Here is a 25,696-nt window from a genome sequence, read left to right on the forward strand (position 1 = left end):
TTAATTTGATGTCTGAGACCTTTCAGGACCACCCCCCCCCCATCTCAGAGGGTGCCCCACAGCTGTGGACAGACATCCCCGTCAGAGTGGGACTCTGGATCTGTGGTGGGGAACACACTGATAAGCTTCATTTCTAGTGAGTCCTTAAGGAATCCAAATACATGTTGTTGGTTTTGAGCCTTAAAATAAAATCTAGTTCAAGTGTTTTTGTTATATTTTATCAAGGAAGAGCCCAAAGTTGTAAAAAATGACTGTGAGGTGAGCCCGGGCCTCCTCTTAAGTGAGGCTCTTGCCACATCCTGCATCAATACATTAAAGCAGCTGGTGTCGCTGTGCATGCCTGCCCTTGGGAGCCTGAGACAGGAGGATTGAGAGATTGAGACCAACCTGGGATACATAGTGAGGACCTGTGTCAAAACAACTTCAGAAAACAATCAGCAGCAAGAACGAAACCTATGGATGAAGTAAATATACAAAGGACCCGGATAAAAAAGATGTAAAATACACCCAATTAAAAACAAACAAAAATCAGGCAACTGTTAAAATAGAAGATGATTCTCTGGAAAATGCCTCCCGGAAGCAGAGTGGGTGCTTTCTTAGGAGCATTGAGGAAGGGGGTTAACTGGGGCCCACAGTCTTCTGGGGATACCCTCCTTCCCAGGAAGCTTGTTCTTGATTTTTTTTTTTTTTTCTTGTTGTTTCTTAAAAAAAAAAATGTGAATCTGTTTGCTGGTGTGTACATCTGTGCACCACATGCATGCAGTGCCCACAGAGGCCAGAAGAGGGCATCAGGTCCCCTGGAACTGGAGGTGCAGGTGGTTGTAAGCTACCAAGTGGGGCTAGGAGCTGAATCCAGGCCCTCTGCAGGAGAAGCCAGTGCTCTAACCACTGAGACACCTCACACACCTCTTAAGCCCATTGTTTCTAAAGTGTTGCTAATGGAAAGGGGACTCTGGGCTGAATATCTCCTCAGACTGAATAAATAGTACACTCCCACTCCCTCCCTCTTTACTTCCCATCCTTCTCTCCTTTCTTCTGTTTCTTCCCCTCTTTTCTCAGCCCTCCCCTCCCCCTCCCCTTCCCTCCCCTCCCCTCCCCTTCTTTCAAACACACTTTTATTCCCCTCTTCTTATTTTAAGGGGCACAGCATCACGTAGGCTCTGTGGCACTTAGAAGAAATTTGCTTCCAATTTTGCCACAGAATGTGGTGCTGACCATGGGCATGAGTCACTTTCCTCCGGATTCCTCTAGCATTCTCCGTTTGCTCCCAGGAGTCATGTATTGTTCTTTGGTTCATATACACAAGTGCATCTCTTGCTCAGCTGGAACTCAGTTTCATCTTGAGCATAAGCACCTTCAGCTTCAAGAAGAGATCTCTGCTTACCTGCCACCCGAGACTCAACTTACAGCTATTAGAACAGCCTTGCATGTGCATGTGTCCCCTCTCAGGCTCAGGGGAGGCAGCGAGCAGTTCTCCTGCCTGGTACCCTCGACTGCTTTTTCTCAGCCTCTGTACTTCTCCTGGGTTTCTGGATCCCAACCTGGGATGAGAAGTGCTGCTCACTCCCCTTGGAGCCTCTCCCACAGACACCAGACACCGCATTGTGGGTGGCCTTCTAAGGGGGTGTAGGTGGGTGGTTCCTTTAGGGGAGGGTAAGAAGCAGCCCACTGCTGCAGGAAGGGAAGTAGGCTGAAATCCCACACCACTCCTCAGGGCAAGAGGCAGGAGGCTGTTCTCTGCCTTCATTTATCTCTGGGGTTTCTGGTTTGTTTCCAAATCCAGGAAGAACACGCAGCATGGCACTCCCCCAAGCCCAGGTCCTTTTGGCTTCAGGTACTGTAGGGAGCTTTATTTTTTCCCAGCACAGACATTTGCTCCTTTTCTCTTCATGCTTTTCTGGTTTCCGTTTGTCATGTTTTGGCAACCAAAGCTAAATGTAAGACAGTCAGAGGCCAGCTGTGCGGGTCTGTAAGGCTCTCCTGGAACCTAAAAGCCAAAGCTCAGAGGAGCAAAGGCTGACAGTTCACCCCTCACCAAGAGTCTGACTTCCAGGTTTGTCCTGTGTAACATCGATAAGTTCCAGGTAGACAGTCACGACCACAGTGACGTCATTAGGTTAAGCAGGATTACCTTTTGTGGTGGGGGGGGGGAGAAAAAAATGTTTATAAATCCATATCTAAGAATAAAATATTAACATTTGGGTAATCCAGATGAAGGTAGGAATTCATACCGGAACTTACTAGATCTGAAATTTTCTCAATTTAAAATTAAAATAAGTTTTGTAAGAAATTGATTTGAGTGGGGGCTTGATAGCTCAGTGGTCATGAGCACTTACTGTTCTTGCAGAGGACCTGGGCTGGGTTGTCACCACTCACATGGCAGTTTACAATGGCCTATAAATCCTGCTCCAGGGATCTGATGCCATCTTCTGAGCTTTATGGGCTCCTGCATGCATGTGGTACATACACATGCATTTATCCAGGTACACACACACACACACACACACACACACACACACACTAAAAAAAAACTAATGATAGCCTGGCAGTGGCGGCACACCCCTTTAATCCCAGCACTTGGGAGGCAGAGGCAGGCAGATCTCTGTGAGTCTGAGGCCAGCCTGGGCTACAAGACAGCCCGGGATACACAGAGAAACCCTGTCTTGAAAAACTAAACCAAATGGAACCAAACCAAACCAAACCAAAAGTCTAAAGATTTGAGTAAGCTCTTTTTCAATTTTTCATGAGAAGCTGACGAATGTGGGAGGGATCTAGTATGCTCTGACTCTCTTTGGCATCAGGCAGTTTTTCCAGCGTCTCAGCCTCCTGAGGCTGGAGGAGGCTACTTCTCATTTGGAGGAGGCATCAGCCAGACCGGGCGGGGCAGCTCCAGTGGGAAATGGGAGGTGCTGCACTAGAGTAATTCAAGAGGCTGCCGGCTGGCCATGGGATGAGGGGTTGGTGAGAGAGCTGGAGTGGGCAAACCCAGGTCAGTGGGAGGTCTTGTGAGCCTCAGAGCAGCCCACACTGAAACATGCCCTCTCGGTAAATTTACATGGGGAAAGCTGGCAAGCACTTCCAGATCAGCTCTCATCTTGAAACCCACAGAAATGATGTCGGCCCAAGGATACAACTCATAAACGGCTAAGCCAGGCCTGTGCCTAGGCCTTCTTTCCTAAGTGAGTAGCATTTCAGTGAACACAGTGCTCCAAGATGCCAAGGAAAACGTCGGTCCAGACTGTCTCTTGTGCTCTCCTTCTGTGGCCCTCAGGCCTGTGGGGTTTGTCTTGCCTTAGCTGTCCCCAGATTCTCCTTCTCTTGACAGCTCCCCAGGCTGGCTGCTGTGGACAGTTCCCAGTGTTCATGCAGCCAACCTGTTGGCACCCGGATGAACATTAAGCCGGACATCCCTGTCAGAGACTCACTAGAATAGGCTCAATTTGGGGCTAGGAGGAGTGATGCTGCCTCCTGACTTCAGAATGTCGATGTCCTACAAGAACCCAGAGACTGTTCCAAACTTACACACTGTGAGTCAGTAAAATAGGCTAATGAAATATTATCTAAAGTAGAAACAGAAGTGGCCAATGTTTTTTAAACTGTTTGATATCAGTTAACTATCAGGGAAATATGTATTAAAACTACTTTGAGATTCCATCACAACACAGTCAGAATGGCTGTCACCAAGAGAACAGTGACAAGAAATGCTTTTGAGGGTGTGTAAGGAGAAGTTTATTCACAGATGGCAGAAGTGTAAACTGGGGGAAGCCATTTTGGTAATCAGTCCCTCCCCCGCAAAGAAAATTAGAAACAGAACTACCTGCTGACCCAATCATGTCAGTCTTGAACATACACCAAACACATCCATGTTGTGGAATACTACATTTGTTTATGCTGTGAAATATTTGTTTAATGATGCAAAGATGTGTTGTATTTTTTTTTTTAAGCTGAGGATCAAACCCCTGATCTTGTGCTTGGTAGGCAAACGCTCTACCATTGAGCTAAATCCCCAACCCCAGTGTTGCATTCTTTTCTGTTGCATTTGTTTACTCTGTAAAGCTGTGTTACTGTACCTGTCTAAAACACCTGATTAGTCTAATAAAGAGCTGAATGGCCAATAGCTAGGCAGGAAAGAGAAAGAGGCTGGGCTGTCAGGCAGAGAATAAATAGTTGGAAAAGAAGAAAGAAGAGAAAGGAGCAAGAAAAGGAAGAGAGAGAAGAGCAGGGGCCAGCCACCCAACCAGCAACAGAGTAAGAAGGAAAGAAAGGTGTATAGAATAGAGTAAAAGCCCAGAGGCAAAAGACAAAGGGATAATTTGAGTTAAGAAAAGCTGGCTAGAAACAAGCCAAGCTAAGGCCAGGCATTCATAAGTAAGAATAAGTCTCTGTGTATTTATTTGGGAGCTGAGTGGTAGGCCCCCAAAGAGCAAAGAGTAAAAAAACAACTACACATCCTTGTTCACTGGCTGCCTCTATTCACACCGAACACATCCTTGTTCACTGCTGCTCTATTCACACCGAACACATCCTTGTTCACTGCTGCTCTATTCACACCAAAACACATCCATGTTCACTGCTGCCCTATTCACACCAAACACATCCATGTTCACTGCTGCCCTATTCATACTGAATACATCCATGTTCACTGCTGCCCTATTCACACCAAACACATCCATGTTCACTCTGCCCTATTCACACCAAACACATCCATGTTCACTCTGCCCTATTCACACCAAACACATCCATGTTCACTGCTGCCCTATTCACACCAAACACGTCCATGTTCACTGCTGCTCTATTCACAATAGAAAGAAAATGGAGTCAGCCCGATGTCCACCAGCAAACAGACATGTGGAAAATGAAGATGCAGTCCACACACACAATGGAATTTTATTCTAATATAAAACAAAATGAAGTTTACAAGAAAATATTATATTAAGCATGGCAACCCAGGTTCAGAAAGACAAATATTGTGTATTTTCTCCTAATATGTGGTTCTTAGCTTCCTAGTTTTTAATGTTTGTGTGTGTGTGTGTTCATGTGTATGTGTATAGACAGTTGTGGGTGTTTGTCATACAGCATAAAGGAGGCAGGAGGATGGGAGGCAGCAGAAATCAACAACAACTATTGTGTTTGAAGTGCCATAATACTTTGTATACTGGTTAAAATGTGTATCTCCTAAAAATTGCTGTTTGAGTTTCTGACCTGAGTTTGTTTTTTTAAAAAACTACATAAATTTTGACTTGTGATTTAGATAGCAATTTTGATATGTCTCTAAGTATATTTCTGCCATTTTGTATTTATGTATTTATGTGCAGTGGCATTCTTAGCATTGACAATCATAAAATTAAAATAACCACCAACTCTGAAAAACATTGAAGATGTTCTATCACCTGCAATATCAAATATTCAGCCAAAATGTAACTCCTTATGTATTGTGAGACCAAAGCAGGAACTAGAACAATACACCTTGCTAGTCAATGGGAGACCAAAATTGGAAAACTATACCATGTAGGTTAAGAGGTCTGTTTGCAGTTAAGACAGGTAAGAATAAGTTCCTGTTCGTCATATGTTGGTTTGACCCATCTGCACTAGATGTGCTTAATCACATGTGGGTGGGAGGTATGTGAGCAGGAAATACAACAGGATATATGCTTGCCTTTGATTGGATGTAGGTGGGAGGTATGCAGACAGGAAGTGCAGTCAGGATGTGTGCTTGCCCCTGATTGGACCTGATGAGAAATATGGTGGCCCTGTGGTTTTGTCCTTTTTCAGCCTCTGCAAAATGTGACTTGTGGCCATTTCTTAGGAACCTAGGAGTGGACCTGGCCACAGTCCAACTTCCTGCCAATATTTAATTAAGCTTGCTTCAAATTTGGCTCAAAATTGTAGAACTGGTTTTCTCGAAGGAACCTCAGGATTAACACCACCACTTCCCTGGAGGTACTGAGAGTAACAGACTGTGTCACCATCTCCTGTTCGAGCTGAGCTAGGGTTAAACCCAGGGCTTCCTGCGTGCCAGCTAAACCCTATTCCAAATGAGCTACATCCTCAGGCCTATAAAGAAATTCTTTGGTATATATACAGTTTTACCATTTATTAAAGATAAGAACAGATTTTTACACTAATAAGATAAATGAACATACAGTTAATCCTGAGTTTTGCAAGAGAAAAACCAGTTCAACCATTTTCAGCCAAATTTGAAGCAAGCTTTAAATAAATACTGGCAGGAAGTTGGACTCTGGCCAGGTCTACTCCTGGGTTCCCAGGAAATGGCCACGAGACACATTTTGCAGAGGCTGAAAAAGGACAAGACCACAGGGCCACCATATTTCCATCAGCTCCATTCAGGGGCAAACCTACCTCCTGATGTATTTCCTGCCTACTACCTCCCACCTACATCCAATCAGAGGCAAGCATTTATCCTGTCATATTTCCTGCCCACATACCTCCTGCCTACCTGTGATTAAGCACATCTAGTGCAGATGGGTCAAACCAACATATGACGAACAGGAACTTATTCTTACCTGTCTTAACTGCAAACAGAACTCAACCTTCAAGGCATATTTTTCCCATTTTGGTCTCACACTGGAGGCAGGAGGATCCAAAGTTCAAGGTCATCCTTGGCTATGTAGTGAGAATCTAAACCAGGCCTCACTGTCACAAAAAATAAACAATAAAAATAAAAAAGAATTGTTTTAAAATAAATTTCTCAATGACATTATCAATTAATGCTTGTTTTATATAGCTACTTTATTTTTTATGTGATCTGTGGTCATGAGTAGAAAAAGTTTAAGAAGCACTATTCTAGGGACTTCTTTCTTGCTTCTTTGGATAATTGTGAATTTTCAGTAACAAGAAAATGACAGGGTGAAAGAAAATCTTGGGGCTCAAAGCTGCAGTGACTCTCTCAGTGTCCTCCACGGAGGATCTGTGAGGTGGTTCAATGAGCAAAGGCCCTCAACCTCAGACTGACAACAGGAGCTCAGCCTCTGGAACCCACAGATGGAGGACCACCTCCCGCACGCAGGTTATCCTCTCTTCTCCACACACACACTATGATGTGCACACACACATAAAATACATGCACATGCACACACACCAAATAAATAAGTAAGTAAATAAATGTTTAAAAAGCAAGTTCCCTTGTAGTGAACTAAGAGATGTAACTGTGGTCACATTACTAAAAATCCTACAATCCTACAATTTTCTAAAATTTTCTTTATTTATCATGTATGTGTGTGTGATCTTTGCATGCACCTGTGTTGGCATGTGTCTGTCACAACACACATTTAAGATAAGAAGACAGCAGCAATTATTCTCTCCTTTTACTAGTGGGTTCCAGGATTCAAACTTCTGCTATCAGACTTGGCAGCAAGTGCCTTTGCCTGATAAGCCGTCTTATCGGCCCCAACCTTCTTATTTCTTATGAAACAGCAGAAATGACTATAGCAAATTAAGATTTTAGTTTAAATTTTCCCTAAAGAATGGCAGTAATAACAGTCACTATAGCTTATTAGGCCCTCTGCTATATGATTATCCACAGAACCTCATTTAATCCTTGTAACAGTTCCCAGAGCTGGGTGACATTCCTGCCATCTGACAAATTATTATAGAGTTGGCATTTGAAGAGTCGTTTATACACAGATGAAAGACAGGGCTGGATGTAAAGTTGGCCCAACTCTAGACTTAATCTAGATCCCTATCTAATAAGAAACTCATAGCTAATAAATCCCTCCATATTTTGAACCTTACTCTAGGCAACAGCTTTGACAAAAGAGTTATAAAAACTTAAAACATGGGCCAAAAATCTAAGGACAAGCCACCGTTTACTACTTAGCAATCGAGACCCAAGAATGGCCAAGATCTTGTCAAGCTTGTTCCCAGCAGCCTCATCCTCGTCACATGACAGAGAGCTGGCTGACACAAACACCTCAAGGTTTCCTGTCAGCAGCTCATGATGCCATGAGCTGCAGTCATTCCTGAGAGAGAGAAGTCATCCAGAGACTTCTCATTCTTGTGTTGTTTTGTTTTTTAAGACAGGGTCTCACTGTGTAGCCCAGCAAGCCTCAAATTAATAATCCTCCTGCCTCAGCCTTGCAGGTACTGAGACAACAGAGTGTTCCATGGCATCAAGCTAGGAGCTTGGCCATTCTTGATTCTTCACTTATCTCTAAAAGTTTGACAAAATAGTTCTAGAAATTAGAAACACAAATCCTGTAACTCTTTCCATCTCTGAGTTCAACCCAAAAAAGAGCCTCCTCTGCTAGCTTTTTCCCAGGGGGCTCTGCCAAACACGCCAGAAAAACTCACTTTTACATATCTTTTTGGCTCTATCTCTGATTGTCATATGTTAACATTCATGTCCCATGAGGGACAGACATTTGCTCATTCAGCTAGCACATACCAAATGCATCCCACATGCTTGACCTATAGGACACATGGTGAACAAGCATCCTTCTGTCCTCAATGAGATAGTGGTTGAGCTTACGGAAGCCAGAGGCAGACACTATCAAACCCACAATTACAAAGGGGACTAAATGCTAGAAAAGGGGACTCTGCTTAGAAAAACCTTGGGTCGAGCAGCAGTGGCACACAGCTCTAATGCCAGCACTTAGGAGAGGCAGAGGCAGGCAGATCTCTGTGAGTTCGAAGCCAGCCTGCTCTACAAAGTGAGTTCCAGGACAGGCTCCAAAGCTACACAGAGAGATCCTGTCTCAAAATGAAAGAAAGAAAGAAAGAAAGAAAGAAAGAAAGAAAGAAAGAAAGAAAGAAAGAAAGAAAGAAAGAAAGAAAGAGACAGACAGACCAACCTTCGGAAGGCTAGGAATCCCTGCACCTGGATGCCATATACAAATGAGGAACCCACAAGAGCACACATTTGCTTCCCTCGTCATGGAGTCCGCTGCTCCCATTGGATTGGTTTCCTTTTAAAAGCCACTGACCTGGAGGAGCCATGGCTACTCAGAAAAGAAGTGAGAATAGGGGGAAAGTAGTCCAGGAAGAGAGAATCACATATTTAAAAAAAAAAAAAAAAAAAAAAAGTCGAGAAATGAGGAAGAAAGTGGCCTTTACAGAGCCATAAGAAGTTCAGTCAGGGCTAGTGAGCCAGATCAGCGGAACAGGCATTGACAAAGCATGCCTGTCCACCTGGTCCCAGCTTGCCACCCAAGATGGAAGGAGAGACCAACTCCCAAAACTGTCCTCTGACCTCCCCACATACTCCATGGCACACACACACACACACACACACACACACACACACAAACACACACACGCATGTGTGCACACATACATACACACACAACAACAACAAGTTTTAGTCTGGCTGAAGCACACAACCACAACAGTGAGAGAGCTGGTGATATGTACAGGATCTAGACTGCCTGTGTGCTGGTGGAGAGAAGGGTCTAGGCTGCCTGTGTGCTGGTGGAGAGAAGGGTCTAGGCTGCCTATGTGCCAGTGGAGAGCATTGAGGAGTTCCTCACGAGAAGGTAGTAGAAAGCCACCGTGGCAGGTTTTAAGAAGCTGAGGGATGTACCATGAGTTTGTTTGGAGGGGACCACTGTAGCTACACCATGTTAAATGGTTTGAAAATCAAACAAAAAGCCTAGAAGTAGGTTAACTAACAGGAAAGCCCCTGTAGTAAACAAGGGAAAGAGTCTGGTGTCCCAGATTAAAAGATTGGACCTTGAAGTCTTCAGACTTTGCATTTGGATGTTGAACTCAGCCATCTCTCAGAACCACAGAAAGCCCCAAAGAACAACTTCACAGTCTATAAGATTCGAGTCCACATTCTAGATTCCACAAGCAAACTAAATGTATCCATGTCCCTGTTTGGCAAGTGAAAGACTGCCAAACAGGACCAGAAGGAAGAGACTCAACCAAGCAAGGAAGAGAAAAACTTTCATTATCATACAAGATTCAAGAGGTCTAGAAAAATCACTGGCTCATCTCCAGACAAGCCCAATCCTATTACTAAGCAAATAAAGACTTGATACTGAGAAAGAAATGGTTTATTAGCAGCAGGTCTCTGAAGAGCATGGTCTCGGACGGAAAAAGAGGCTATGTTCAAGAGTCCTTACATTATAGAATTCCCCCTTCCTCCTGTCTTGAATGATCTCTACTGTGATTTAGTCTTGTGCACTAGGCAGAAAGAAAGCAGCAAAAAGCTTACCCCTTACCCAGTGATCCCTCACAAGTGTTAAGATGGTGTTTTTAACCCTCAACCAAGTTCTAAGATGCACCTTGCCAACTCAATGAGCTAGAGCTGAGATCTAAGGCCCACTTCAGTTGTTAACTTCACAATGGCAAAAAGAAATATTCTATCTGCTCCTTGAATCCTAGCCAGTCCTCCAGCAGTTGGTGGTCTGAGCCATTTTACTGCCATTGTCTAACTTTTATCTCCTGTCCTGCCTTTATCCCTAGGCTGGGTAAGAACCAAAGAAGACAACAAGTATGTGAAGACTGGGACCTGAGGTTCAGCAGCACCAGGGAGAGAGATCACCCCAACATCCAGATTCCCTGGAACCTCATTCCTTCTCTCCCTGCTTAGTAAAAAAGAAGGAAATCCCTGTGTATCCATAAAGATATTTCACATTCTCCCTCACCACTCTCCGAATGGCACATGCTACTACTGTGACTGCCACTACCACCATCACCAACAACAACCATCACCACCACCACCACCACCATCATCACCACCATCACCACCACCATCATCATCACCATCACCACCACTGCCATTATCATAACCACCATCATCACCACCATCATCACCATCATCACAATCACCACCATTGTCATCATCACCACCATCACCACCACTGCCATTATCATCACAACCATCATCACCACCACCATCATCATCACAACCATCACCACCACCACCACCATCATCACCATCATCACACCACCATTGCCATCATCACCACCATCACTACCACTGCCATTATCATCACAACCATCATAATCATCATCATCACCACCACCACCATCATCATCACCATCATCACCACCATCACCACCACCATCACAACCACCACCATCATCATCATCACAACCATCATCACCACCACCACTGCCATCATTACCACCACCACCATCACCACCACCATCACCAACACCATCATCACCACCATCACCACCACCATCATCATCACCATCACCACCACTGCCATTATCATAACCATCATCACCACCACCACCACCACCACCACCATCATCACCACCACCATCATCATCATCAAAACTATCATCACCACCATCACCACCACCATCACCATCACCACCATCATCATCACTACCATCACCATCACCATCACCACTACCACCATCAAGGACTGTAGCTGGAGTTTTCTCCAGTCCTGCCTGGCCCATGGTCAGGACAAATCTCTCTTACCTGCCAGTCCCACAGCCACTCAGACCCAACCAAGTAAACACACAGAGACTTATATTGCTTACAAACTGTATGGCCACAGCAGTCTTCTTGCTAACTATTTTTTTTAAGATTTATTTAATTGTTATGTATATGGAAGAGGGCACCAGATCTCATTACAGACGGTTGTGAGCAACCATGTGGATGCTGGAAATTGAACTCAGGACCTCTGGAAGAGCAGTAAGTGCTCTTAACCTCTGAGCCATCTCTCCAGCCCACTAACTATTCTTATATCTTAAATCAACCCATTTCTATTAATCTATAAGTTGCCACGTGGCTCGTGGCTTATGGGTACCTTACATCTTGCTTTCATGGAGGCAGCTGGCAGTGTCTCTTCACTCAGCCTTCCTGTTCCCAGAATTCTCTTCTTTGCTTGTCCCACCTATACTTCCTGCCTGGCTACTGGCCAATCAGCATTTTATTTATACAGAGTGATATCCACAGCAAATGACTATAACACACTAGGATCCAAAGAATGGAACCAGGTTGTTCCCGTGGTTTTATTTGGGTTAGAAACCCAAATTTTTTTGTTGTTTGTTGTTTTAGCCATTATGATAGGATTAAGACCCTGAGCTCAAATTCTCCTTAGACCTCAGCTCCTTTAATATCATAAAATGAGGCTTGTTTTTAATGTATTTAGATGACTTATATATCAAAGATCTCTGAATGAAAACAGCAGAACACAGAACATGGGTTAAAGGGCAAAATAAAAAGACAAGGAAGCTAGAGAGGTGGCTCAACAGTTAAAAACATTGCTCTTGCACAGAATCCAGGTTTAGTTCCCAGCTCCACACTGGGTGGCTTACAACTGCCTGTAACTCAAATTCTAGGGATCCACACCTCTAGCTTCATTATGTGCATACCCACACATAGACATGTCATTTAAAAAATAATAATAAATAAATCTCTTTTTAAAGAGGGAGAAAAAAAATTGACCAGACTGCTGGTTGTCATAAGAACTTTTGTCCTCTGAAGTAGAGATGCTAGATGGTGGGATGCATGAGAAAGCCTTATTCATTCCATATTCCCAACTAAAGGATGGGCAGCACATAGCCCTGCTGGCCTCTCTACTCAATCTGTGCTGAAAGCAGTGGAGGCCATTAAGTTCCTTGCCTGCTCCAGATCTTCTTGCAGGCAGGATGGATGTAGATACTCTAGCAAGCACTCAGACTTTTAGTTTACAACATCTCTCCCATGCTATTATGGGTAGGACATGGTCAGGGGTATAGATTCACATTAGGAACCACCATGGTCAGGGGTGTGTATTCACATTGGGAACCACCGTGGGATGAAAAGTAACAGCACTTCACCCTGGCTGAAAGACTTTGGCCACACTTCTCAGTCAAAAGAAGGCCACTTATACTTTCTTTTCCTCTGCCCTTGAACATGCTTAGAGAAAAAGACTTCAGAGGAGCCACATGGGCCTTTTCATGGTGAATTTATATATTTCAAAGCCAAAGCCGAGAAGTAAGAACATTTTGCAATGTTTAGGGGATTTTTTTTTTTAACCTCTACAGAGACGAGAGGTCTCAAATATCTACAAGCTTATGTAGGATAGGAGCACAGGCGGGGACAGGATCTGAGTGATGTGTCTCAACAAAAGCAAAGAAAGAAAAACCAGAAAAATGACAAACAAAAAGTAAAAAAAGTTTGTGCACTAGAGCACTCATGTGCACACCTTTCCAATTGTGCTCACAGATACACACACACACACACACACACACACACACACACACACACAGACATACACACACAAAATATGTATGTCTCCTGGCTCAGCAGTTAAAAGTATTTATTGCTCTTGCAGAAGAAGATCCACGTTCAGACTCAGGTTCAGTTCCCAGCACCCACATGTGGCTCACAACCATCCATAACTCCGGACCCAAGGGATGTGAACCTTCTTCTCCCCTGTGGACACCAGGCATGCACATGGTGCACATGCATACATGCAGATAAAATGCTCATATACATAAAAACAATTAGATCTAAAATAGATTTATTTTAATGTGCATGGCCTTTAGCTAAGTACTTCCAGTCATAGGAATCTATTCTAAGAAAATTATTAGAAGTGTAAATAACAGTTTAGATGCAGATTCCCAGGGAAACAATTGTAACAGAAAATGCTGGAGGGAAGTATAATTTCTAGAAAATAAGGGAATGAATTTTCAGTTAGGATGGAATCTTATGAAGCTATTGAAATTAGGATACAGACATGACGTCATGGACACAGGGACATATTAAGGATACATGCTAAGTGCCATTAATGTTCACTGGGCACCTGTTCACAGTGGGTAGTTCCCATAAGTAGACATAAGCTCTTAACCTCATAAAGCTGATGACTGACAAGGAAAATCAGAGGTTAGGGAAGTGTTAAGGGAAGCAGTAATAACTGAAGAGAGGCGTAAGGTACCTGGGAATAGGTGACAAAGTTGTTGGTTTTTTTTTGGGGCGGGGGGAGTCATGCAAGATTCCACGAGGGCACTGATGCTTATATCATAATGAAAAATGGAGAGGAGCTAGGTGGAATGGAAATGAAAAAGAAAAGTATTCCAGATTAATAGCAATTTTTATATACATGTTTATTAAAGCATGGCTATTCAAATATGTTTTTCAAATATATGCGAATGCATTTATGTTGAAAGATATGCTGTATGTGTACATATCTATAAATAGAACATCTGAAAGAATAGTCACCTAAATGCTATAGTACATGTATTTATTTTTATTTTTATTTTTTTTACTTTCTGCTTGCTCCCATTTTCTGACTTTTTTTTTCTGTAATCAATATGTATTTGGAGGGGTAGAAGGAAGGGTAAATAAAGGATGAGGGGTTGATGGTAACCAGGTCATGTGGAGGGCTTGGGCAGGACGAACATTAGACTGTGCTCCTCTCCTCCCTTTCAATTCCTGGAGGCCAAGGTCTGTCCTAGGAGAATGTGCTCTCCCAAGTGTTTCTGTTTTCTGTTTCTGTTTTTGTTTTTTTCCAGAGCTGAGGACCAAACCCAGGGCCTTATGCTTGCTAGGCAAGTGCTCTACCACTGAACTAAATCCCCAACCCTTCTGTTTCTGTTTTCTAAGGCATTTCTACTACTCACAGGCATGTTCATTGAAGCTAACAGTTCAATTCCTTATATTTCTTAGCAGATTCCTCTGTCAATACTGAACTTACAAAACCACAAATACAAAGAGTGAGTGGCATACTGAAACTGTGGCTGAATAACTATTGGAGAGAGACAAATTATTCTAAAATAACTAGTTGTGGGTATAGGAAAGAAAGGGAAGGAAATGAAGCCCCTGTAGCTGGAGTTTGAGACCACTCTAAGGGGGGATGGCTGGGATTCCCAGGTAGTGAGCACAGCTGGTTTTCCAGGCTCTACGGCAAAAGTCCTGCCCTGGCTCAAGTGAGACAGGACATCTGGTCTACTTCAGCAGGTGCACAGCTCCAAGCTGAGACTAACTCCTTCATGTGATGAGGCAGGGGATGCATGCATGGGGATTCTTACAGGACACTACCAAGGCCCTTCAAAAAGGTCACTCTTGCCCAGCTGTGCACCACAGTAAGGAAAAATTACAGGCTACTGAGTAAAACTGTTTGCATTCACCTCTCTGTGCAAACTCAGGCTCACTCTTCCTGCCTTCACCCATTCACTGTCTGCTGCAGTGGGCATGTGGACTCAACCTTGACATGTCTCCCAAGCACCTGGAGCTCACACTCAAGCACTTCATCCACACATGAACAAAACACTCGTGTCCTGCTGTGAGCATTTGAGATATGGTAACAAACAGGTCAAGAAAGAGCTCCATCTTCACAAGAAATGAGGAGACAGGTTTAAAAAAAAAAAAAAAAAAAAACAGGGGCGGTGGTGGCGCAAGCCTTTGATCCCAGCACTCGGAGGCAGAGGCAGGCGGATCTCTGTGTCGAGGCCAGCCTGGTGTACAGAGTGAGTTCCAGAAAAGATGCAAAGCTACACAGAGAAACCCTATCTTGGAGAAAAAAAAAAAAAAACTTTACAACAGGAGTTGGAGATTTAGCTCAGTGGTAGAGCACTTGCCTAGCAAGCACAAGGCCCTGGGTTCGGTCCTCAGCTCTGGGGGGAAAAAAAAAAAACAGATGGCTATAATTTTTTTTTAAGTTATGATATAGGAAGGAAAGAGCCTAGGTGTGGAGTGTTGATGATAAGAGGGCTCTTCTGAGGGGGGCACATGTACAGGATGAGAAGCAGCAGTTACATGAGGGCCAGGGCGCAAGTGTTGCAGACACCAGGGTACAGGCCAGAATGTAAGGGCATGGACACCACACTCAGGCATGTGGCAGGGGCACCTGAGCAGGCTTGGTGTCTCACGAGCGCAGATGGCATCCTCCGACAGCAGTCATTAGAGCAGTGCACATATATGGTTCAAGGAGGCATTACAGACAGACAGCTCAGCCTGTGGGACTCAGGGATTCAGCCCAGGCGTAAGGTATGTGAGATCCTTAGGCAAGCCAACCTCTTCCCTGATAACTTGGCAAAGGTACCGGAGTTGTGGCAGCCACTGGCTGTTTCTCTGCCATCACTTCTCCAGACGGCCACACCTTTAGAGAGGCTTCAGGAGGCCCCTGCTCCTGCCTGGGAGAAATGGCCGACCAGAGAAGAACAAGAGCAGTCCCTGGGGGTGAGTGCTGGGCCAAGTGTCCAGGAGCCAAGTCCTTACTCGCTGGATGTTCTCTGCCTCAGCCCTCGGCAGGCCCAGTAGACAGTCAGACGGCTGTGATGCTGATGCTTGAGACCCATGAGCCCTTTGAGTCTATCTTTGTTCCCCGTGGGGGCCAAAAGATTACATGGCCATCTGGCCCGGCTGAGGCTGGGGCTCCCTCAAGTTCTCCACGTACAAAGCTCAGAACACAGATGTTCCTCGTGGCAGGCTGCACAGCTCTGCCTCTCCTCCCTCCCTCATCCTTGTCCCCACCTCATACAGCCGCCCTCAGTATCCTCCCAACACCTCAGGCTACCCTATGTGTACCCTCGCCATACCTGTGAACATTGCACAGAAGTAAGGGCTGCAGGCCGCCAGGACCACACGGTGAGCCTCTATCTCCACGTCTTCCGCCACAATCATCACGTCACACAGCAGCTGCTTACTGCAAGACACCAGTAGGGTGACAGGAAGGGTCACAGCATGGACACCCACCCCAATCCCCCAGGATCGCACACTATTAATACAGAAGGCTGGCACAGAGACTCTATCCTGACACAGGCAGGGAGTGGGGCCCTGAGAAAGCTTGCATCCGTACTTCCCCAACTGCTCTGTGACTATTAAGTCCAATGTTCCTTCATTTGTCCTTATCACTCTGGTCTCCAAGTTCTGCAGCAATGAATAGGACGAGAGTGGCTCGGGGCTGACTTGATGTCGAGGAACACAAGCGTGTCACTGAGGTGTGCCACCAGCAAGACCAGGTACTAGCAGTTCCCCCTGGGGGCTCCACTGCACATGCAAGACTCGTAAGAGACTAGTCATACTCAGGTGTTTCTCTTCCCACCCAGGTCTAACACCAGCACCAGTACTCCCGAAGGTCTTGAGCAAACACCAATGGCTGCAGCTCAAGAGTAGTACACTTGCATAGCATGTATAAAGTCAGGTTCAATCTCCTGTACTGCTAAAAAAGAAAAGAAAACCATAGTCTGAGGTAAACAGCTCAGCAGGCGCGGGAATGAGGATTTCAGCTCATATTCCCCAGCTCCTACATTAAAAAAAGTCAGGTGTGACTGTGAGCATGCCTGAACTCCAGAGCTTGTGAGGGGGTGAAAAGAGAAAGATCATTAGGGCTTACTGGCTGCCAAGCTAACTCCAAGTTCAGAGAGAGACCCTGTCCCAAAGGATACAGCAACAGACATAGAGTGGTTTTGATAAAGTAGAATACCTGATGTCCTCCTCTTAACGCTGAATACAGTCTTATACACACACACACACACACACACACACACACACACACACACACACACGCGCGCGCGCGCACACACATACACGCGTGCACACACACACATACACACATGCACACACACATACACACACATGCGCGTGAACACGCACACATGCACACACGCACACGCGCACGCACACACGTGCACGCACACACATGCGCACACATACACACACACACACGCACACACACACACACCCCAGAATCTTGCAACCACCTTTTTACATGGCTGTCACTACCACTCCACTGTGAAATTGGAAAAGGACTTAGTAAATTAATCTTGTACTCTGGACACTAGGCTGCATGCCTGCCACATAGTAGGCCCTACATCTCTCCAAATAAACAAATATATGAAAAGAATTAATCCACATTCATCGACAGAACGGGTAATTGAGAACTGGGCCTGGTGGCACAAGCCTGTAATCCCAGCTACTCAGGAGACTAAGGCAGGAGGATCTCAAATTCAAGGATAGCCTAGGCAACTTTGTGAGATCCTGTCTCAAAAAAAAGGGGGGGTAAAATAGGCCTTTGGGTATAGGTCAGTGGAGGAGTGCCTGCCTAGCATATGTAAGATTTTGAAATGGATCAACAAATAGATATTTGAGCACCTTAAGGTGCCACAAGACCTTGTCAATCCCAGAACTTTTCCATCATCCTTTCAAGTTTTTGTCTCACCTATCACTGATGTAATAGATAGCATTTGCTGAGTTAGAGTTGCCAAGTGCTTTTCTAAGCACCCCGTCCCAGACACGATTTGATTTATTCTCTCTACATCTAACTCATTGAAGTAAGGCTAATCGTTACGCTTGCATCCTACAATGAGGGAACTGAGATCCAGAGAAATCCATAAGTTTCTCAAAGGCACACAAGAAAGTGGAGATGGGGTTTTAAGGCAAGTGCCTGAGTCCCCAGGACCTTCCATGGCACCCGATCACCCTCGTCTCTTAAAGAGCAAGCAACAGGATGGGAGGCAAGGATGAGAGGTGCATCTCAGTTGGCTCATGTCCGGCTTCTATCTGAGGATGTCGGATCAATGAGTCTGTCAGGGCTGACAGATGGAAGGGAAGTTATGCATTTGCTATCTCTGGAGCAACACATTTAGCCATTGTCAACCACCAATACACTGTTTCAGTTTCTCTCAGAGAACTAGAGTCATAAAGCCTAAGGCAGCAGGAACCTCAGATGCTCTCACTGGTCTTGGACAGAATTTGACCTCTGAAACCCAAAGGGAAGAGATGCCCCAACCAGAAGGCCGAACCCTGAATACAGTTTAGTGTTTTCTCCAAGGTATCCGCAGGCTTCATCACTGACTGGCCTCAGGGTGAGGAAAGGCAAAGACTGGAGCTACAGTGGTGGGGCTTCCGGGACGGTAAGACCTTTTGGAACTAAGAAGTCAAGACCATTAGGCCCTCGTTCTGCAGCAGACAGCACAAATGGGAACAGACTCTGACCTAACTAGCCACAGAACATGAGCAATAGGCCTCCACCATTGTCTTGACGGCCTTAGCTGGGACAAACATTGCAGGGCCCAGTTTTTAGGCCACTTTGGGTAAAACAGTGAGACTCTTGTCTAAAAATAGACTATTTATTTTAAATATTGAAAAGAGAAAGAACCAGCCCCAAAAGAGAATATACTAACATAAAAATAGCTCTTATAATGGTATCTCCATTGTCAACTTGATGAGACCAAGGATTACCTGGGAGATGGCTACAGGCATGCTTATGGGGGATTATCTTGATTAGGTTAACTGAGATGGGAAAACCTGTCCACTGTGAGTGGCACCATTCCCTAGGCTGGGATTCAGGACTATATAAAAAGATCGCTGAGCACCAGCATTCAATGGCCCTGACTCTTGACCTTGAACACAGTGTGACCATCTGCTTCAAGTTCCTGCAGCTGTGACCTCCCCAATACTGATGGGCTGTGAACCCAACAGACCTTTTATCCTTTAAGTTGCTTTTGATGGAGTATTTTACCATAGCAATAGGAACAGTAACTAAGACAGCGAGACAGACCAACAGAAAAGAAGTAGAAGCCCATAAAAATGGACTTTTGTTACTTTTTAATGTATTTTATGACATTCATAGTCAATTAACTTACGCGGGGGTGCGTGTGTGTTTATAGATGAGATCAAGGTCAGGCATCTTCTTCAGTCATTCTCCACCTTATTTTTGAAGTTTGTTACATTTATTCATTTTGCTGGGGGGGGGGGACATGCCATGGCAAGCATGTGTGTACACATTGGGGTCATGCCATGGCAAGCATGCGTGTGTGCGTGAAAGTCAAAGAACAACTGCCTGGAATCCGTTTCTCTTTCCTACACACTGAGACATCTTGTGAGCCCTCCACCTCATTTTTGAGACAGGGTCACTTATTAAAGCTGAAACTCACCACCAATTGGCTAGGCTGCCCCAACCAGGGGTCCGTCTGCCTGTCTCTGTCTCCCACTCCCACCCTCAGCACTAAGTCTACAGACAAAAGCTGCACCTATTTTTTTCTGAGTCCTGGAGAACTGAGCTCAGTTCCCTGTGCATGACAAGCATGTTGTGTAATATTTGGTTTGTGTTCTGACACATGAAGCTTGCTTGGAGATCAGAGGGCAGAGCTAGCCACTAGTTAACCGTAGAGGACAGGCAGTGGTGGCACAAGTCTTTAATCTCAGCACTTGGGAGATGGAGACAGGATCTCTGCCCATTCAGTCTGAAGATTCGTAGAGGCAGGATCCCCCCTCCCATTCAGTTTCATAGAGGTAAGAAGTCCCTAGTGGCTGGTTGTTCTGCTTCTCTGATCTTTCAGATTTCACCCTCAATATCTGACTCTGAGTTTTTATTGATTAAGGCTAATTAGGGTCATGCTTCACAAGCACTTCACCCATGAGCCATCTCCCCAGTCCCTTAATCGGCTTTTTACAAGTGTGATGAGCAGTCAACTGTGAAATAATAGTCTTTTAAACACATAGTGACAGGATACCTGGCTATAAGTATGTAGTCGAATGGATTGCATTGCTCCCTCATACCGTATACAAAAATTACTTCAAAGTAAACCAAATATCTAAGCGTAAGAGTCAGAAATATCAACCTTTTAGAAGAAAACACAGGGAAATCAAGGCTTCAGATAAACAATGGCCTTAAAGCTAACACACCAAAAATATGAACAAAAGGAAAAGATGCTAAATTGGATGCTCATGTTTAAAACATTTGCACTTTAAAGAACATCATTGAGAAAAATGGATTTCTAACCTATAGAATAATTTTCTTTGGCAAAACATTTATACGAAAATAGAAATATATCTAGAATATAAAACCAACTCAAACTCACACCTGAACAATCAACAGAAAAATAACCTAATAAGGCCAAGGGATCTCAAAACACATCTTCCTAAGTAAGACATTGAAATGGCCAATAATCACAGGACATGGTGCTCACAACTGTCACAGAAATTCAAAGTCCTCAGATAACACCCCACACCCAGATAATAGCTAAAAGCAAAATCACATCTGATAACAAATATGAGCAAGGAACTGGAGAATTTGGAAAAGGCAATCCCAAACCCTACATCCACACTCAAGAGATGAATCCTAGAAGGTGGGTAGCAAGCAGTGCTCTTTATAGACAAAAGCCCAGACGTGTCACACAGCCAGGATGAAATCCCACTGTCCAGAAAAAGAAATCAAATGCTGAAATGAGCTACACCATAGATGAACTGCAAAGCATTACATATGGCAGCGTGCCCTCACACACCTGAAATCCCAGCACTTAGGAGATGGAGGCAAGAGGATCAGGAATTTGAGTCTAACATGGGATACAAGAGTCAGGAATAGAGGGGAAGATGGCTGAGTGGGTAAAGTGTCTTATGAGCAGGTCCTCAGTCTCCAAAACCCACATCACAAAATTTTTAAAAAAGAAAAAAAAAAAAAAAACCTAGATGTGAGGGCACACACTTGTAATCCCAAGCAAATCTCTCTGGGGTCCCCTGGCCAGCTAGCCTGACCTACTAGGTGAGTTCCAGATCATTGAGACCCTATCTTTAAAAAAACTGAATGGTGCCGAGCAGTGGTGCACTCAGGAGGCAGAGGCAGGTGGATCTCTGTGAGTTCGAGGCCAGCCTGGTCTACAGAGCGAGTTCCAGGCAGGCTCCAAAGCTACATAGAGAAACCCTGTCTCAAAAACCAAAAAACCAAACAAAACAAAAAGCTGAATGTCACCTGAGGAAAGACACCTGACGTTGTCGTTTGGTCTGTAAATGCACATATATACATATGCATGTGCACCTTACACACTTGTACCCACATACACAGGAACATACACACATGCATGCACACACACAAATAACAATAATTTCTCAAGAGGGCAATGCAGAGGGTAGTGGAAACCAACAAGGGGCCAGGGTGCAGCTCACTGAAAGGATGCATGCTTAGCAAGCACAACCAACCTTCAGCAGAGAGAACTGAAAACACTGGCTGGTTGCTCCATGCTTCCTGCTCCTCTCTCTCAGGCCTGGTCAGGTGTGCTGTTCTGGGAAGGACTAGTCTCCACTACCTGCTGGTCTCCGGGTCAGGAGCCAGAGTCACTGGAGCTCTGCCACCCAAAAGCACCACAGTCAGAACCAAGCACTGAAAGGCAAAGGAGGAGCGAGACTGAGTGGTTGCCATGCCAACAGCTCATTCTCGACCACAGAAGTAAAAAGAATAGGAAACTCAGGAGTTGTGTGATTCATAAATTGCAAAGAGCATGTGTGCTTGAACTAAAATAGCTCAAAAGCAAGGGAGGGGAATGTGGAGACAATGTGAGACGCAAGCCCAGACCCCTGGGTGCTCCGGAGCAGTTCATTAGCGTCATCTCAGCAGAGTGGAGTCTGCCTTCCTGCTCTCCACTAAGATCCCATTGAAGTCACCCAGGTCAATGACACAGTAATGCAGGCCCTTCTCACTGCCTTACCCATCTACTCTAGTTTTTAAAAGACAGCCTTCAAATACCTTGGGGCTTGGTGTTGCCTCCCAATACCACAAGAGCACACGCTTTGCTGAGGGGCAAGGCTTTGATTCTCTTACCCACTGCCCTATATCTGCAACCAAACACAGTGATCAGTGTTTGGCAAATTAACAGTGACAGAATGCTCCTGGGCCAGCCTTCAGCAGTAGCTAATGTATCATTACCATTGTCTTCCAGACTGTTGAATCTACTCTATTTCCAGGAATTGATGCTATAGAGATAATTGCTATGGTGCACACATATTTAACAACTACAGTGCATGTGCTCACACTATTCTGAGCACTTTATTCATCAACATTCTTAACAGTCCAGCAAGAATGGTATTCTTATTATTAGCCTCCATTTACGGCTGACAAAAGTGAGGTCAGGGAGAGTAAGTTGACCAGGGCCACACAGTTAGTATGTACTAGAACCAATACTGAAAGCAGGAGTCTATGCTTGTGATTTGGACACACTGATGGAAAGGTAAACGCTGAGAATGGGTTTTTACATGAGGCATTAGAAAATGGGAATATCCATCAGCAGGGAACTGGCTTTTATTTTATATACGCCAAAAGTAGAATATACCATCCATCCATTTGATTGATGTTAGAAAATAGTGACATAGGAAAAAATTGTTCAACAATAGAACAAAGAGAAAAGTCAGATCTGTAAATATACTAAAAAAGAGAAATTGATTCCCCAAAGTCCTATCAATAGGTCACTAACAAAGTTATATGTGGCTTTAAAAAAATTAACCTTTATTTTTATTTATGTGTATGGGTGTTTTGTCTGCACATATGTCTGTGCATAGTGTGTGTGCAGTGCCTGAGGAGGCCAGCAGAGGGCGTCAGACCCCCGGAACTGGAATTAAAAATGGTTGTGAGCTGCCATGTGGGTGCTTAGATTTGAACCCTGGTCCTCTGCAAGAGCAGCCGGTACTGTAAACCACTAAGCCACTTCTGTATGTGATTTTTTATTATCATCTAAATCTTCTAAATGTCCTGCTGCAATAACTACAGTCCAGATAGGAACAAGAGAGAGAGGACAACCCATGCCTAAACCTGAACTAAAATTTTCAAATATATAAACAAAATATAGTCCTTTTGAACAAAGCAGAAAGAGAAAGGACAATCTTATTCGTTTAAATCTCAGCGAAGGATGGTGGTACTCAGACCAATGTTTTCCCAAACACTAAGTCCAGCATGTGTGGGAAGTCTTTCGTCTGGCTCGGTAGAGCCTTTGATATGCCTACATGCATTCTCAAGCCCATTTGAGTGTGACTACAAGACTCCATTTTCCCACAGCCTCTGGAAGGAGCTGGCATTCCTCAGATGTTGGCAGTGGGCGCCCTAAAAGGAAAAGGAAAGTGCCACTCCTGGGCAGAGCCAAGTCAAGTAGACACTCGGAGAAAGACATGGAATCCAGGGACACCAGAGTGACTTCTAAATATAAAACGAAGGGTGTAGTAGCTGGCGGTGAGGTGGGAGAATCTGGACAGACAAACTCAGGCCTGGGGAGAAAACCCACTCTTAAATTAGCTAACTGACACAACCTGTGCCCTAAGGGACTAAATGTGGATCTCCAATGGTGTCTAGGAAACCCTGCAGAGCCTTCTCAATGACGGAAGATCCGGGTCCATGTACATGGCTTCCATCCTTCTCCACTACCTAAGTCCCCAGACTTTCCAGGGAATCTGGGGGAGGCCTAACACAAACTGAACAATATGCCATGTGTTGCTTAATTTAATTGTGTGTGTAAGTGCATGTGTGCATGCGTGCGTGTGTGTGTGCGTGTGTGTGTGTGTGTGTGTGTGTGTGTGTGTGTGTGTGTGTGTTAAATACTGGAGATGGCTCACTGGGTAAAAGAGATTGCTGCATAAGCCTGACAATGTGAGTTCAATCCCCAGGACCCACCTAAGCGAGGAAGGAGAGAACTGACTGAGAGCTGTCCTCTGACTCACAGATGCACACTGTGACACCCACGCACCCACACACACATGCACACAGATGCACACTGTGACACCCACGCACCTACACACATATGCACACAGATGCACACTGTGACACCCACGCACCCACACACATGCATACAGATGCACAGTGTGACACCCACGCACCCACACACACATGCACACAGATGCACACTGTGACACCCACGCACCCACACACATGCATACAGATGCACACTGTGACACCCACGCACCCACACACACATGCACACAGATGCACACAGATGCACACTATGACACCCACGCACCTACACACATATGCACACAGATGCACACTGTGACACCCACGCACCCACACACATGCATACAGATGCACACTGTGACACCCACGCACCCACACACATGCATACAGATGCACACTGTGACACCCACGCACCCACACACATGCATACAGATGCACACTGTGACACCCACACACCCACACACAGATGCACACAGATGCACACTGTGACACCCACGCACCCACACACACATGCACACAGATGCACACTGTGACACCCACACACCCACACACATGCATACAGATGCACAGTGTGACACCCACGCACCCACACACAGATGCACACTGTGACACCCACGCACCCACACACATATGCACACAGATGCACACTGTGACACCCACGCACCCACACACATATGCACACAGATGCACACTGTGACACCCACGCACCCACACACATATGCATACAGATGCACACTGTGACACCCACGCACCCACACACATATGCATACAGATGCACACTGTAACACATACATGCCTCTGCACACAGATATAGACACACAGATGCACACTATAACACAAACATACCCCCAGCACACAGACATACACATACAGATGCATGCTGTGACACACATATACACACACACACATACACACACACACACACACACACATACAGATACATGCTGTGACACACACACACATGTACATGCACACATACAATGATAAAGTTCAAAAGATTTTCTAAAAGAATCAAATAGAATGTCTGTTTAAATATGGTCAATGCCCCACTCAGCAAACACTTCTCTCAGCTATATGCCATTCTCTCTCTCTGCCTAGAAGTCTCCTCCATACCCCACCCCCCCCCCCATCCTTTGTGTCTTTAGCTCTTACTTGGACTTCAAAATTCAGCTCAAGTGTCACCTGCATTTCCAAAGTTCACTTTTCATCCTTGTTTCTGCTCGGCCCTTTAAAAATTAAGTAAAAGTGCATGCACCTATGACCTGTCAGGCCCAGACCTCCTACCTCCTGGCATTCTTGCTCTAAGAGATTCTTTTCAATGACCTTTCACACTCCTGGCCTCATGGCCACCACCCACT

At 44.9% G+C, this 25,696-nt stretch overlaps 1 protein-coding gene across 1 annotated transcript in view; it reads right to left on the reverse strand.

Annotated features, from left to right (window-relative positions):
- Klhl3 (kelch like family member 3) overlaps positions 1 to 25,696 on the reverse strand; it is an 82,060-nt gene that overhangs the window by 55,643 nt on the left and 721 nt on the right. The window contains exon 2 of the mRNA XM_036189219.1: positions 16,447 to 16,553. Within this exon, the coding sequence (XP_036045112.1) occupies positions 16,447 to 16,553 (107 nt within the window). The remainder of the gene's footprint in view (positions 1 to 16,446; positions 16,554 to 25,696) is intronic.

The sequence above is a fragment of the Onychomys torridus genome, chromosome 5 (genome assembly GCF_903995425.1).
Source record: "Onychomys torridus chromosome 5, mOncTor1.1, whole genome shotgun sequence".
In the NCBI taxonomy this organism is placed as follows: domain Eukaryota; kingdom Metazoa; phylum Chordata; class Mammalia; order Rodentia; family Cricetidae; genus Onychomys; species Onychomys torridus.